Source organism: Falco naumanni, chromosome Z, assembly GCF_017639655.2.
Source record: "Falco naumanni isolate bFalNau1 chromosome Z, bFalNau1.pat, whole genome shotgun sequence".
Taxonomy (NCBI): Eukaryota; Metazoa; Chordata; class Aves; order Falconiformes; family Falconidae; genus Falco; species Falco naumanni.
In genome coordinates, this window is record NC_054080.1 from 23980038 (window position 1) to 23997029 (window position 16992).

General features: G+C 44.2%; 1 protein-coding gene across 1 annotated transcript in view; it reads right to left on the reverse strand.

Moving 5' to 3' along the window:
- YTHDC2 (YTH domain containing 2) overlaps positions 1-12116 on the reverse strand; it is a 39625-nt gene extending 27509 nt beyond the window's left edge. Inside the window, exons 1-4 of the mRNA XM_040579547.1 lie at positions 11751-12116; positions 10784-10874; positions 2472-2668; positions 369-568 (exon numbers count right to left, since the gene is read on the reverse strand). Coding sequence (XP_040435481.1) covers positions 369-568; positions 2472-2668; positions 10784-10874; positions 11751-11949 — 687 coding nt within the window. The 5' untranslated portion in view covers positions 11950-12116. The remainder of the gene's footprint in view (positions 1-368; positions 569-2471; positions 2669-10783; positions 10875-11750) is intronic.
- Positions 12117-16992: the final 4876 nt, after the last annotated feature.

The following is a 16992-nucleotide window of genomic DNA, read 5'->3' on the forward strand; positions in this document are numbered from 1 at the left end:
AAAAATACCTGTAGGTAATCTATCATTTTAACTCAGTAATAGTCTACTTTAGATACTAAGAACAGAACTATCTTTAGAAGGCAAAGGACTATACAAAATCGTAACTACTTTCCCTTCAATATTTTATATTATTTTAAAGAAAAATTGCTATCAGAAAATTGTGCAGAACTTTATGCTTTTAATAAGTATCTGCTGGCTTAGTATTTCAAAAGCAAGAAAGTCAATTAGAACACAAGACTTTTGACTATACAGGAAAACAAAAGCCTTAAAACTAGCATAAAGAAATGCATTATTATGGAAATATTACAAAATCGACATCAGTTTTGTATAAATACTATTATCTTTTTTATTTCATTAAAGAAACATACTTGAGTAGTTTTTCCTGATCCAGTCTCTCCTACAACCAAAACAACTCTATTTTCCTTTATTATTTTGACAATTTCTTCCTGTTTTTCAAAAACTGGTAGTGATTGCCTTAAGGAATCAAACTCTGATTCCCCTCTTTTCACTGGAACCTGAGGGATACCGTTGTTAAGTCGCCCGCTTGTCTTGCTCACTTCTTTATTTTCTGTGAAGAGAAGTTAACAATTTACTTGGACAGATACAAAAGGTGGTCACTAAAACATTGCTAAAAATTGTACATAAAAGTGAACATTCCTGACTTTATATGCATCCTTATAGATCAAGTGACAAACCCATCACACATTTAAAAGAGATATTCATGGTACCTATCCCATCCTGTTACAGTGCTTGAAATAAGTATTTGTTCAAAGGCGTTATTACATTCTTAGGTATTTTGAACAAAAACAGACTACCCTAAGTGCATTGCTCAAGTCAAAAAAAGGTCATGAAGAGCAAGATGAGAAATAGAAACTAAAACCAAGTAAAGCAGCCTCGTGTATTTTCTTGACCTTCGTATCATGTTTAAACTTTCACACCTCCACGGTTTGCCTCACTATACAGTTAAACCCTCAAGTTACTCCAAACTGACAAGCCTATCTTCTGAGAAAAAGTTAACTACTGTGATACAAATGGCTTCTTTCAGATCCTCCCTGGTCTTTTGCCACCACCTTTCAGCAGTCTTACATAACCTAATGCTCCAGTTCATAAGATTTGTCTTAAATCATACAAATTGAACCATGCTCTATCTAGACCCCTGGACCCATGCAGCACTGTGTGATGTATTAGAAAGTAATGCACAAGCAGCCAAAGAACCTGCATGTCTTCAGAGGAAACTACTTCAAATTCAGTATTGTAACTGCTGTTCTAGAATTCCTTAATAATTATCTTCCAGAAGAATGAAAAGATTGCTGTAAACTTAATTATACATGTTTAATGTGATTATCAGATTAATACATTACATTACAAGCACTGTCTTACACAGACAGACACAGGATAACAGATTAATAAAGCCAAAAACAATTCTGGGGAAGTAAAGACAAATTTTACACTATTCATTAGTTTACGCCAGGGGTCCTCAAACTACAGCCCGCGGGCTGGATACGGCCCCCCAGGGTCCTCAATCCGGCCCCCGGTATTTACAGACACCCCGCCCCACCCCTGCCGGGGGTTGGGGGGGAACCAAGCAGCCGCAGATGGCTGCCTGCCACTGCATCCGCGCCGGCCCCTGGTTAAACAGTGTGAGGACCCCTGGTTTATGCTTTAGATTTCTAAGAAATTGCTTTTCAGTATTTATATTACAGTTTCCCCCTGTTCATTAAACAATCCTATTAAACAACTGAAAAAGAAAACTAGCAAAGGAAGCACTTGAAGAATGAACTCATAAATCAGAAATATCCAATGAAACACAGCATACTGGTATGTTTTCTATGCACTATACCCAGTTTTGTGCACAGAAATATAGCTCTTACACTCATAACTGTTAAAGCAATAACCTTATCAAAAGCATTGCTTTAAAAAATTCACAATATATCAGAAGTTTGTCTTCCAGCGAACTCTTTCATATTCCAGAAATCAGGAAGTCTAGATAGCAGTCTCTTATGAACCAAATCTATTTTAGAAGATGATGAAACAAAAAAAACCCTTCTCATTTTATCAAGAATTCTATAAGGAGAAGAGCCAGTCTCTCATTTTCTCATAAGGGTGTTCTTATATGGCAGTCATGGTAACACTTCTCTCTTCAACCTCACCTCATGGAACTTGTAGGAACTCACACTTCGGAAACGTACTTCTAAATAAATTTGTTTGGACTTGGCTCAAAGATTCAAAAGTAATTTGGCACAAGGGAGACACTGGAACATGGGTAACCTGACTGCCTAAGTTCCTCAGGACACCCGTTTTAAAAGAACCTATATTAACAATTTAAAGTCAAGAAAATTAATGGGTTTGAGGGGGAGGTGTCAGTTTGGGACAGGAGAGGAGACAGAAAAGAAAGGAGGTTGTGGGTGGTTTGGGTTTTTTTTAAACAGTGTTGATTCACAAGTCCGTATCAGAAGACACACTGAACATACCAGAATCAACAGCCAATGCATTTCCTCGCTCTGTTTTTGGCAGAAGTTCTGTTCGTTCTTTACTTGTGACTGGAAATCTCTGAATTAAACTCCAAATGCTATGTTTTGTTTTGGGAGCCAAGAAACAAGTCATTACTGCATGTGTTCGTTCTGATCCATCCTTCTTCCTTACAGTCAGATACCGATTTGCTCCTTTTCTGGGAGGGGAGAACAAAAAAACAATTTTAGGAATAAGTAATCTACTTATCTTTAAATAATGATCTTTGGCCATAATTCTTTCAAGATGGCTGTTAAGATTATTTTCAAATATAATAACTAGAAACTTCCAAATAATGTCCTGTGTAGCATAACGCACACCAAAATGACAGAATCATTCACAACATCCACCATCAAAACCACCCTCAATTCACACAAGGTAGTGCAGCACAGACATTTGCACTGGCAAATGACTATGCCCAGCATAACCTCACAATTAGGGCTCTGTAATATAACACTGTTCTGTTACCTTTCTGTTAAATGTCTATCACTGCATTTGCTTCCCAAAAGACAGACAGCTCCATCAATCCTCTATTAATACTGAGAGGTATTACACAAAACTCATTTCTAGACCAATTTAAGAGATTTAGAGGTTAAAAATCAACAAATAGACAGACAAACAAGCAGCCTTCTAGTGATATTCTAAGCCTTAACAAAATCCAGTAAAACAAATTAGATTCCCACAAAGTCCATTACCAAATATTTACAATGTAGAATGAGAGCGAAAAAAACACTTTATCATAAGAATGCAATTGTTCTCAGACTGCTCTTGACACTGAAACGCAACGAACTGTTGTAGGTATGTTTGAAAATTAACTATCTGGTGCCTGGGCTACAATGATCTACCAACACTCTGAAAATGGCTTCTAGGAGAAGAACAGAAAGTCACACCAAGAGTCTGGTGCTCCATCCCTAGCTGGGATGGTTTAGTGATGTGTGTGTATGGGGTGCAGGTACCCAGGTCCTGGCAAGGGTGGCCTCTGTGAGGAGGCTCCAACAGACCCACCACAGGGCACAGCTGAGCCCCTCAGGCACAATGGTGGGAACTCTGTGGTAACGTTTAAGAAAGGGAAAAAATGCTGCACAGCAACTGTGAGAGAAAGCAGTGAGCAAAATTTGGAAGAAACTGCCCTGCAGACACTATGGTCAATGACGACAGAGACAGGGAGGTGCTCCAGGTTCTGGAGAAGAGATTCCCCTGAAGCCTATGGAAGAGGCCTCAGTAGAGCAGGCTTATTCTGAAGGAACTTCAGCCTGTGGGAGAGACACCATGCTATTGTCTCCCCACATCCCGTTGAGGAGGGGGATTGACAGACCAAGCTGGCTGGGCATCTGGCAGTTGGCCAACTGCTTTCTAAGTTCTCAGTTCAGGTTCAGCTCCTGGTCAATGCAAGACATTTCAGAGTAGCAAAAATACTGAAGCTGGAACATTACTTGAATGTCCGTGTCCAGGGAAAGATTAGCAGAATTAGAAAAACAAACTGCAATGCTTCCCATGACTATGCTCCCAGTCTTCAGTATGTATCTCAGCATCTTAGAAGCACAGAATCATTGAGGTTGGCAGGGATCTCTGGAGATCATCTGCTCCAACCCGCTCCTCAAGCAGGACCACCTAAAGCCAGGTACCCAGGACCATGTCTAGATGGCTTCTGAGTATCTCTAAGGGTGGAGACTCTACCATCTCCCTGTGCCAGTTCTCAGTCACCCTCACAGTGAAAAAGTGTTTCCTGATGTTGAGAAAGAACAGATTCATTTTGTGCCACTGCCTTTTGTCCTGTCACTGGGCACCACTCACAAGAGCCTGGCTACATCAACTTGCACCCTCCTTTCATATATATATGTATGTACATTGATTAGATCCCCTTGAGTCTTCTCCAGGCTGAACAGTCCCAGCTCTCTCAGCCTTTCCTCCTAGTAGAGATGCTCCAGTCCCTTCATGATCCTGTTGGGTCTTCATTGAACTCTCTCTAGTATGTCCACATCTCTCTCCTAATGGTGATCCCAGCACTGTACACAGTACTCCAGGTGTATCCTCACCAGTGCTGAGTAAGGGAAGGATCAGCTCCCTCAACCTGCTGGCAACCCTCCTCCTAACTGGAGGAATAGGGGGTAGCCCTGAGCCTCTGCCAGCACTGCTCAGCAGTAGTCAAAAACACTGGTGTGCCATCAAAACTGTTCTGACTACAAATACAAAACATCACACTACAAAGGCTGCTATGGGGAACACTCCATCCCAGCCACACACAATATAGTACACTGCTAACATTCTACAGAAAAATATACTAGCTATGAAGAGTTTATAGTCAGTTTTCTGTAAGTATTTAACATATGCTTGCTTAACTCAAGGGAAAAAAATAAGGAAACAAAATATTGTCCTATGGTTCCCACGCAACAGCTTCCCTTCTTTATCCCCTCTGTGCAACAAGTACAGATACAGTAATGAATATTAACAACCAAATCGTACTCTATGTAGAAATTCAGCGATGAAAGCCAATCATGATCAAGCTTTTCAAGTCTGACCAACTCAAAAGTTATTGCAAGCATAAATACTGAGGAAATCTGGGGAGACTAAGCATGAGTAGAACACTGAAGTTTTTTTCAAAAGGAAAACTAGGTTTCCTAAGTGTGCAATGTATTACTATAGTCCAAAAGAAAAAAATACAGTTTCTGCCTTCCCAGGTAAGTATTTGCTTTTCCTCAGCAGTTGAAATTTCAGTTCAACTACTGTTCAACCTTCAAGTCACCCTGAATACTACACATTAAAAAAAAAACCACAAACAACAAACCCACAAAACAAAAACAGGGAGCAACTGTCCCGCTCTACACTGCACTAGTGGGGCCCCACCTCAAGTACTGTGTCAGTTCTGGGTGCCTCAGTATAAGAAGGACATCAGCTATGGGACTGTGTCCAGAGAAGGGCGACCAAGGTGGTGAAAGGCCTCAAGGGCCAGACTTACAAGGAGCAACAAAGGCCACTTGGATGTTCAGCTTGGAGAAGGGAAAGCTGAGGGGCAACCTCGTTGCAGCCTACCAACTTCCTCACGGGGACAGCAGAGGGGAGGCGCTGATCTCTCTCTGGTGACCAGCGACGGGACATGGGGAAGTGGAATGAAGCTGTCAGGGGAAGTTCAGACTGGACATTAGGAAAAGGTTCTTCACTGAGAGGGTGGTTCGTTGCTGGAACAGGCTGCCCAGGGAAGTGGTTACAGCACCAAGCCTGCCAGAGTTCAAGGAGTGTCTGGAAGATGCTTTAAATCATTAGGGTTTAGTTGTAGGCAATCCTGCCTGCAATCCTGCAAGGAGCAGGGAGTTAGACTTGATGATCCTGATAAGTCCCTTCCAACTCAAGATATTCTATGAAAACAACCAAGAAAAATACCACAGAATTTACTAGGAAGCCACTCAGAGACACTTAACAAAATTCTACAAAGAATCAACAAGGATTCAAGGAGGGTTTACCAGTTACTGTTAAGCATGGGTACCATTCAACCCAAGCATGTTCCTGCATGGGTTTCTAACACTTCACGTTCCCCAAATAGCATGCAAAAATACTCAAGGTCAGCCAAATTTATTGCCCCAGGCATCTATGGCAAAAATCAGTTATACCACTCTGGAGACTGCCATCACATTGTAAGCAGAACTGCACTTAAATAGCACTACGCTCAAATAAGATCTGATATTGAGTATTCTGGTTTCCTGGTGGAAACACAGCCCTATCATCTGCCATGGATTGATCCAGGCTGCACTGGAGAAGGGTGAAACTCCAGAATACTTGCAATACATTGATGACATCATCATATGGGGCAATGAAGCAGAAGAAGTTTTGAGAAAGGGGAGAAAATAATCCAAGTCCTTCTGAAAGCTGGTTTTGCCATAAAACAAGGTCAAGGCACCCACACAGGACATCCAGGTTTTGGGAATAAAATGACACGATGGGTAGTGTCAGATCCCAGTAGATGCGATAAACAAATAGAAGCTGTGTCTCCACCAACCAAGAAAGAAACACAAACTTTCTTAGGTTTATGGACTTTTGGAGAATGCACAGTCTGATTGTAAGCCCTCCTTATCATGTGACACTGAAGAAGAATGATTTGAAATGGGGCCCTGAGCAACGACAAGCCTTTGAACTAATTAAATGGGAGATAGTTTAAGCAGTAGCTCTTGGGCCAGTTTGGATTGGGAAAGATGTAAAGGATGTGCTCTACACCGCAGCCGGGGAGAACGGCCCTGCCTGGAGCCTCTGGCACAAAGCACCAGGGCAGACTTGAGGTCGACCCCGGGGCTTTCGGAGTCGGGGATATAGGGATCCGAGGCCCGCTCTGCTCCAACTGAAAAACAGTTCCTGGAAGCTTATGAAGGGGTTCTGAGCTGCTTTGGAAGTGACTGGTACTGAAGCACAGCTCCTCCTGGCTCCCGGCTTGCTGGTGCTGGGCTGGATGTTTCAAGGGAGGGTTTCCTCTACACATCACACAACTGATGCTACATGGAGTAAGTGGATCATGCCAATTACACAACGAGCTCAAACAGGAAATCCCAGTCATCCAGGAATCTGGGAAGTGATTATGCCTGCCAGAAGGTAAAGATTTCAGGACGTCACCAGAAGAAGAGGTGTCACGTGCTGAAGAAGCCCCACTGTATAATAAACTGCCAGAACATGAGAAGCAATATGCCTTGTCTGCTGATGGGACCCGCCATATTGTAGGAAATCATCAGAGGTGGAAGGTGGCCGTATGGAGACCCTATGACAAGTCACAGAACCTGCAGAAGGAGAAGGATGGTGGCAAATGCCCTGTGGGGGTGGTGACGGCAATAGAAGCAGAGCAGCTGGCAGCGCAGAGGTAAACCCATCTGGGCTGCCACACTGTGGCAAGATACCGCTGCCTGGGTGGAGAACTTGGTTGTAAAAGTAAATCATGCAGCTGCTCACATACCAAAGAGTTGGGCCACTGAAGAACATCTAAACAACCAGCAGGTAGATCAGGCATCCACGACTCAAGTGGCTCAGGTAGATTTGGACTGGCAACATAAAGGTGAATTATTTCTAGCTCGGTGGGCCCATGACACCTCAGGCCATCAAGGAAGAGATGCAACAGATGGGCGTGGGATTGAGGGGTGGACTTGACCATGGACATTATTGCACACGTTATCCATGGATGTGAAACATGCGCTGCAATTAAGCAAGCGAAGCAGTTAAAGCGTCTTTGGTTTGGAGGATGATGTGTAAAATGTAACTATGGGGAGCCCCGGCAGGTTGGCTATATCACACTCCCTCAGACCTGCCAAGGGAAGCACTATGTCCTTACAATTGTGGAAGCAATCTCCGAATGGCTGGAAAATGTGCCTCAAGCCACAGTCCAAAAAACTATCCTAGGCCTTGAAAGAGAAGTCTTGTGGCAACATGGCACCCCAGAAAGAATTGATACAGACAACAGAACTCATATCTGAAACAATCCCATAGACACTTGGGCCCAAAAGCGTGGCACTGAGTGGGTGTATCCCATTCCCTATCATACACCAGCCTCTGGGAAAACTGAACAATGTAACGTACTGTTGAAGACTACACTGGAAGCAGACACTGCAAAACACATTTAGAAAAGCCATCTGGTTAGTCAACACCAGATGATCTGCCAGTGGAGCTGGCCCTGCTCAATCAAAGCCTGTACATACTGTAGAAGGGGACAGAGTGCCTGTAGTACACCTTAAAAAATATGCTTGGGAAAACAGTCTGGGTCATTCCTGCCTCTGGCAAAGGCAAACCCATTATGGGATTGCTTTTGCCCAAGGACCTGGGAATACCTGGTGGGTGATGTGGAAGGTTAAGGAAGTTTAATATGTGCCTCAAGGGGATTTGATTCCAGGTGAAAACAGCCAATGAATGAATTGTGTGATGTTAATTGTTACTTAATATTATATATTGTCACTTCTATATGCCGACTAGTACACTGGCTGCCTTGTGGTGCCCATCTTTACCACTTTGGATTTGAAGAGCTGAACCTGACTCCTTTTCAATAGCCACACCAACAAAGAATGACTTTGGTGAAACCAGATCAGTGCAGCCATAATAGAACCAGAACTGGCTTCAAACTGAAATAATCCAACACCTCATACCATCTTCCCTGCCTTGAAAGACTGTTACAATAGATGGAGCCCAGCATCACGGACTAAATTAATTCAATGGACTTTAGAGAGATGGTCCATAGACAAAGGAAATTCAATCTGTGTATTTCTGTTAAAAGACAGGAAAGGTGGTGATATATTGGAAGATGTATCATGACGTAAATAGTGTGAAGTAAGGGGTGAATACTGTCCTGGTTTCATCTGTGATAGAGTTAATTTTCTTCTTAGTAGCTGCTGCAGTGCTATGCTTTGGATTTGGTGTGAGAGCAATGCTGACAGGACACTGATGTTTTCAATTGTTCCTATGTGATATTTATACTAAGTCATGGACTTTTCAGTTTCTCAGACCTCAACAGCAAGAAGGCTGGAGGGGCACAAGAAACTGGGAGGCAATACAGCCAGGACAGCTGACCTGAAGTAGCCAAAAAGGTATTCCATACCATGGAACATCATGCCCGGTATATAAACCGGGGGAGGTTGGCTGGGGCCTGCCAACTGCTGCTTGGGGACTGTCTGAGCATCGGTCAGCAGGTGGGGAGCAATTGTACTGTGCATCATTCTTTTCTTTCCTCTCCTCCCACTGTGAGAGGATTTCATTCATCTCCCCTTCTCCCTCCTTTTCATTATAACTGTTGCTGTTGTTATTATTTTGGTTTTGTTTGATTTTATTTCAATTATTAAATTGTTCTTATCTCAACTCTTCAGTTTTACATTGCTTCCAGATTCGCCTCCCCATCCATCTGGGCAGGCAGGGAGTGAGTGAGCAGCTGCCTCTCAGGTGGGTTTAAGCCACAACACAAAGCGACATGTTCAGCTTTGTGTCATCTCTTCAGCCTAATTAAGTACAGATCAGGGAACTAGCATTTTACAATAGTTTTGCAAGAACCATGAAGTCCCACCAAAAATGAAGTACAGCAAATGCTGCTATGGTTTTACAACTGTCCACCCAGACAGAGGTTATACATTCCATTCCATCTTTCTGGATTTTTCCTGGAATTTCCCCTCTCCTGTTTCTTTGCCACCTGCACCCTGTCCCAGTTTCAGCCTGGATAGAGTCAGTTTTCTTCTTACTAGCTGGTGCAGTGCTGTGCTTTGGATTTGCTGTGAGAACAATGTTGGTAAGACACTGATGGTTTTGGTTATTGCTAAGTAATGTTTATACTAAGCTGAGTACTTTTCAGTTTCTCAAGCCTTGCCAGTGAGAGGGTTGGGGGGAAGGGGCCAACAATAAGCTGGGAGGGTACAGAGCTGGGACAGCTGACACAAACTACCCAAAGGGACATTCCATACATATGACACCATGGTGAGTCTATATAAATTGGGGGAAGATGGAAGAGGGGGGGGATGTTCGGTGTTGTGGTGTTTGTCTTCCCAAGTAACCGTTACGCGTGATGGAGCCCTGCTTTCCTGGGGATGGCTGGACACCTTCCTGCCCATGGGAAGTGGTGAATAAATTCCTTGTTTTGCTTTCCTTGCATGCACAGCTTTTGCTTTACCTATAAAATGTCTTCATATCGGCCCATAAGTTTTCTTACTTCTACTCTTATGACCTCCTCCACCAGCCCACTGTGGGGGCAGTGGGCAAGTGGCTGTGTGGCGCCTGGTTGCCAGCCCCGGTTAAACCACGACAATTCCCAAGGGAACCAGATTCTCAGCTTTCATGAAAGTTCAGCAGGTCAATGAACACAGACTTTCTCTACCAAAGATAAGAGCAGGGTAACAGAAAAACATCATCATACCTGCATATGAACCCTCTTCTGCACTTCTCAACAGAAGCACTCTTTTGGACATGCTACTCTAGGTTATACCTTATCTGTCAAGGTATAAGCTTCTGTGCAAAACCCTTGGGCACACAACAGTGTATGAAAAACAGAACAGATCTTGATGAAAAGGGTTTTTTTTATGCACGCATGAAATCCACAAAACAGTATAAGGGCAAGCTATCTCACACTAAGCATGTCACAAGTTTTTTTAAGTAGACATAAAGCAAAGCGCAAATATACTTTTTATCTTACTTTTTACATTTTTTTCTCTAGTACTATTCCCTGCAACACTGCAGGATATGCTAGAAACACAGATAGTTTTAATGCTAGTCATGAAGTTTCATACATTTGCACCAAAACTAGAAAATAATAAATGAAAATCAGACTCCGTCTTACCCTTTACTTTTAGATATCAGTCCGAGGGACTGACAGAGCCGGTGAACAAATGCTCTTTCAGTACTTGTAAAAGAAGAAGGAAATTCCATTTCTAGAAAGATAATAGAAAAAAACCAAACATAACAATGCAAAACACACAGTATTCTTGACATATTATCTCAATGTTACAAGTTTTTCAATCCTTAAACTTATACCCTTTCCTGTGAACAATGGGGACTAACGGCAGTGCTGTAGTTTCACACCTGTAAACAATTCAGGGTTCACAGAATGGTCAGGGTTGGAAGGGACCTCTGGAGATCATCTAGTCTAACCCCCTGCTAAAGAAGGTTCCCCTAAAGCAGGTTGCACAGAATCACATCCAGGTGGGTTCCAAGTATCTCCAGGGAAGGGGATTTCACAACCTCTCTGGGCAGCCTGTTCCAGGGCTCTGTCACCCTCAAAGTAAACAAGTTTTTCTTCATATTCAGAAGGAACTTCTTGTGTTGCAGTTTGTGCCTGTTGCCCCTTGTTCTGTTCCTTGGCACTACTGAAGAGCCCAGCCCCATCCCCCTGACGCCCACCCTTAAGGTGTTTGTGTGCACTGGTAAGATCCCCTCTCAGTCTGCTCTGCTCCAGGCCAAACAGCCCAGCTCCCTCAGCCTCTCCTCATCAGGGAGATGCTCCAGTCCCCTCATCACCTTCGTAGCCCTCCGCTGGGCCCTCTCCAGCAGCTGGCAAGCAAACATCTCATTCAGGCCGAAAGGAGCTCAGGAATGGCTTCTACCACTGAACCGATTAAGCGCCTCCGGGCCTACACGTCTGTCACCCGCACTCCACGCCTCGCCTCCCCTCACCTGTCGAGGCCAGGCGCTCACAGCCGCCCCGGCCCCCCGCGGCCCAGCGCCCGCCCCGCCGCCGGCCCGCCCAGGCGCACCTGCCCGCCGGGGCGCCCCTCCGCCACACCCGCGGCCGGGCTGCCGCTACACACCTTTCTCTTCCCCGTATCGGAACCGGTCCAGGGCGAGGTTCACTGCGATCTCCACCTCCTCGTCGACGCAAATATCCTTTAGCCCCTTCCCGCGGCCGCGGCCCGCCGCAGAGCAGGCGAAGGCGGCCGCGGCGGGGGTACCAGAGCCCCCCGAGCGCCCGACGGGCTGCCGCAGGGAGACGCTACTAGGCCGCGACATGGCTCCGCGACCTCGGCCGACAGCCCAGGGTGACGCCCGGAGGCAGACCAGGGCCTGCAGGTGGAACGGCGACGCGGCGAGCGCCGGTAGCGAGGGAACCCGGGGGGAAACCCACCGCTGCTGGCTCGACGGGACAGCGGCACTAAGGGGCCCGACCAGCGCAGCGTTGTGACGCCAGTAGGCGGGGCGGGGCGGGGCGGGAGGAGCTGCGCCGGCGCCCTCTCGGCGGAGGCTCCGCCCCCAGGGCGCTGGGGCCGCGGCGGGAACCGGTGGCGGTGGCAGGGGCGGGGCGAGGCAGCGGTGGCGCGTCCCCAGTGGCCGCTCGGCGGCGGGAGGGGGCCGTGCGCCCCGCACCGCACCGCGCCGCGCCGCCCACGCCGTTAGCTGGTAGCCGCCTGCCGCTTGCTGCCGCTCCTCAGCGCCGGCCTGCAGCAGCGGCTGTCAAGGCCCCGCGGGGGGCTCCGGCGTGGGCCCTCCTCGCACTCAGAGGTGCGGGTCCCCGTGGGGCAGGCGCCGAGCTCCCGGCCCGGGGCGCCGCAGGGCTGTTCCCAGTCACGAACGCCTTCGGGGCACGTGCCACAAGTCGGTGGGGTGGGAGGTGTGACGTGTTGTCACAGTCTTCAGTGGACGTGGAAGGGGAAGGGCGAAGGCGGCCTTCCCCGCTCGACTGGGAGGTGGCAAAAGCGCCCTCTGCTCGTGTCTGAAGTATGAACGGTGGAGTGGTGTATGCTCAAAATCAATGTTGGCTAGATATGAAATTGCAATATAAAATGGAAGAACATTGTTCTGTGGGATGTTTTTCACTATTGTAAGGTTACTTTTAAAATTTTCTCAAGGTTTTAATCAAGGTACCTTCCTATACATCTTCAACTAAAGTACTTAATGCTTTTTCCGTAACATTCACTGTTGTGTTAAAGCATATCACATTTATGATGAAAAATTAAACTCTTTTAACTGAACAAGATAAGAATTCATCTTACCTTCCTTAGTAACAAATGAGAGATCATAATTCATCTGAGAATGATCAGAAATCTTTAATAATGAACCCAGATGTTACCAATTCCTGTGACAGCATCATCTTGCCTTCCTACAAAAAAGCATGCGATTCCACAAAATCATTCCTCAGACTCTATTATCATCTCAATTTTCAATCTTGTGTACACAATAGCTCCCAGAGATAATAACTGGCCATTATGTTAGATCTCATCTATACAGTTTGGAGCATGATGAAGCCTAAATGCATCCTGCATAACAAATTCCTTAATACACAGCTTGCTTCTTTCATTGCTGTGTTGACTCTCCAATGCTAGTAAGTGTAAAAAAACAGGAAAGTGTAGTCGCTCAAATAAAAAGACATGAATCAAAGCACACACTGAGGCTATATACACATGGAGAAAGAGAGAATCGTTTTTATATACTCCTGCTGGAAAATAAAGTCGCAGCCTGAATTCACAGCTAATGTAAGTCTGTTGGTAGCATTGCACTAAAGGTTAATCCATCTCCAGGAGTTTAACACAGCAATTCATAAAATTCTAACGAAATGAAAGGAAGCCTGACTCAGTGGGCATTTGAATTTAACACATTGTAAAGATGAGCAGAGTGCTGGCATACAGAGCATGAATTAAACTATCTGCTTGCTATAGATTTTCACTATAAATATACCCAAAAAAACCAGCCAATAAACCATTCTTCCCAAAGAGCTGATACAAAACAGAGGATTCAGCATTTAGGTGACAAAATTTACTGAACACAGAGTAGTTCCACGCTACAGTTACATTGAAGGAAGATATTCCTGATAGAGAGTTGTCACCCATATACTGCATGCTGCAACGAGTCCCATGCCCTGGTAACTAACGATGGCAATCTGCACTGCGTGTATGACAAAAGAACGAAGGCAGTGCCTTAAGCTCGTGGCTTGGGCCTCTGTGCAAAGTGATAGCCTGTTTTGTTGAATTTACTTCCAAAAACACTAAGGGTGATTCTGGACCGCCTTTGAAGTTGCCCTCCTGCTCCTGCTGGCCTGTGTGCAGGCGACAGCCCTGGGAAGCAACATGAATATTCTCTGGAGCACATGGGATCCAAACACGCCCATACTAGCATGGCACAGGGAATGCCCCATGGTGGTATAACACAGGTCCAGCTTCCCATTAATTATATCTTCTAGCAGGCTCTTCAGAAAAGACTTTTACAGACAGACCTTCAAGCAAAGGAAGCGCTCTTCTGCATTCAGCCAGATCTTCACCCAGTCTAGCATTCTAGCTCCAGCTCAGGTCCGTATTAGATGTAGAAGCACAACAGGAACATAAAACAGATCATTCTGAAAAACTTACATACAAAACAGTTTTTGTCTTTGTTTCTATCCAAGACCTTAGACATAGTGGTTTATAAATATCCTTTATACATTTTCTTTCAATAAAAGTTACTAGCTGCAGATTTTCTTCTTAGAATTAAAAACTTGTAAGACTTTTTAAAATCCTTTTCATGGTTGGCCTCAGAAATAACTTCTACCTTGAAGCCTCTGGCTAAGGCTTACACAAAACAAATAGCTCATGGAGAAAGAACTGTTTCCTTCTATCATCGTATATCCAAATGTCCATATATGTTTTTTATGAGAATCATTAAGAAGCAGCAGTCTTACGCTGAAGTACATTTGCATGTTCAAATACAATTATGCATCATTATTTCACCCTCTTCAGAGGCACTTTTAGTATGTAGCAGTTTTTGCTGGCCTCTTTTTACATTGCAGAATACTTTTTTTCTTGTGAATACCATAAAATTCTGCAAAAGATGACACTACTGAGAGAAAAAGAATGTAAAGTAAGTTTATGAAACAAAATTATCCTATATGTACTAATTGTGTCATTATGTACATGTACTAATATGTGCGCATTGTGTCAGATTTGACTACAAAATAGTCTTTTTGTGATTTTGTAAGATTTTAGTGTTGTAAGACTTGTTATCTCCTCAAATATGAAGCAAGAATCACTGATAAGCTAATATTATTCTGCAAGATCAAATCAGTGAAAGTATACAAGATTTATATTTTGTTCAGTTCCTTGATTACAAAAAAGACATTCTGATATGCTTTTATTCTAGGCATTATAGTAAATTTGTACTATTGGCTGTTACAGTTATTGATGTTCCCATAACATGAGTTACATACTTACAGATATTTAGGGAACTATGAGTACTATGAAATTATACTGGGAGATATTTGTTTAATAAATTACCTGTGGTGAAAATGGTCATCTGTTGCTTTACTGCACACGAGTGTAGACACTGATAATTCCCCAGAACTTCTGCCGCTGATGTGGGCTCTATATGGATAACTGCCTCCTCACTATTTACATTACCTCTTGTATCATGTATTGATACACGATTTCTTCTTCATCTGTCTCTTCTACTGCCCTTATTTACTTCAATTTTTATTTCTTTTTGAAGCATAAGGGAAAAAGTCTATTGATCAGTTTAATCAATGGTGTATCAGTGTATGTGTAGATAAATATTCACATGTGCTTCTATCTGTCTGCTCTCAGTCCTTCCTTAAATAATGTTTAAACCTTTTGCAGAGTTTAAACCAAAAATTAAGGAAGGCGTAAAAGTCTCAAATTCTAAATTTCTCAAAGTTTATTGAAAACTTTGCAGAGTAGAAGATAGAAATCCAAATCCTGTTCTTCTGAATAGAAAGGCTGCAGCGTGAGCTCACAGTCCTTATTACATAGGAAAGACTTACAAAATGCATCAAGTCCAGGATAAGTTCTAATCAAAATTCAACCAACTATGCACCTCTGTTAGGGATGAATGGAACCAATTCTTTTATTCATTGCCACTCCTTTACAAGTGACACTAATTTTTTCTCTGCCCTCATTCACTGCCAAAACATGCCTTCATGAAGGGCTTCAGAATGAGAGTGGTAGGAGGCCTCAGAGACAGGGCAATATCATATGGCAACATCCAAGCTAAACCACATCTCTGTTGGAAGCAATACACTTTGCTGTATATGAAGACATTTTAAATAATATTTCTTTAAATTCACATTATTTGTCAGTTACTTTAAATTTTGTTACAGTGGAGACCAATCAACAAAGATGGTCTTTATCTGAACCCTACTGAAATGAAGGATAATCTATCATTTGATACCACCAGGCATTGCTTTCAATCCTTCTGTGCATCAAAATCTTCAGTTTGAATACCTAAGCAGTTGGGGCAATTTAAACAGCTAACTAACCCACTGTCGTGGTTTAACCCTGGCTGGTGACCAGGCACCCCACAGCCACTTGCCCACTCCCCCCACAGTGGGATAAGGAAGGGGATCGGAAGAGCAGAAGTTAGAAAACTCGTGCATTGAGATAAAGACAGTTTAATAGGTAAAGCAAAAGCCACGCACACAAGGAAAGCAGAGCAAGGAATTCATTCACCACTTCCCATGGGCAGGCAGGTGCTCAGCCATCCCCAGGGAAGCCGGGCTCCATCACACGTAATGGTTACTTGGGCGTAACACAAACATCCCCCCTCTTCCTTCTTCCCCCAGCTTATATATACTCAGCATGACGTCCCATGGTGTGGAATATCCCTTTGGGTAGTTCGGGCCAGCTGTCCCGGCTGTGTCCCCTCCCAGCTCCCCGTGCCCCCCCAGCCCTCTCGCTGGCCGGGCCTGAGACCCTGAGAAGTCCCTGACTGAGTATAGACACCACCCGGGCACAGCCAAACCCACCCGTGTGCTGTCAGCATTGCTCGCACAGCACAGCCACAGCACAGCTGCACCCGCTGCGGAGAAGGAAGTTAACTGCACCCCAGCTGGAACCAGGACACCCCCCTGATCTACATTACAGTAACATCCAAAATATGCATTTGTAAGTTATGTGATAGAAAACAAAATATTTGTATTGCCTAATTAAAAACCTGTTTACACAGGAAATAGTTTTTACTTAGCTGTTATATAGGTTGGGCACAGATTACATAGGCTAGACACAGAGTTATCTAAAGTGTACAGACGCGGGCATATCATCTGAATCTTACTAGTGTGGAGTACCTGTGCAAAGT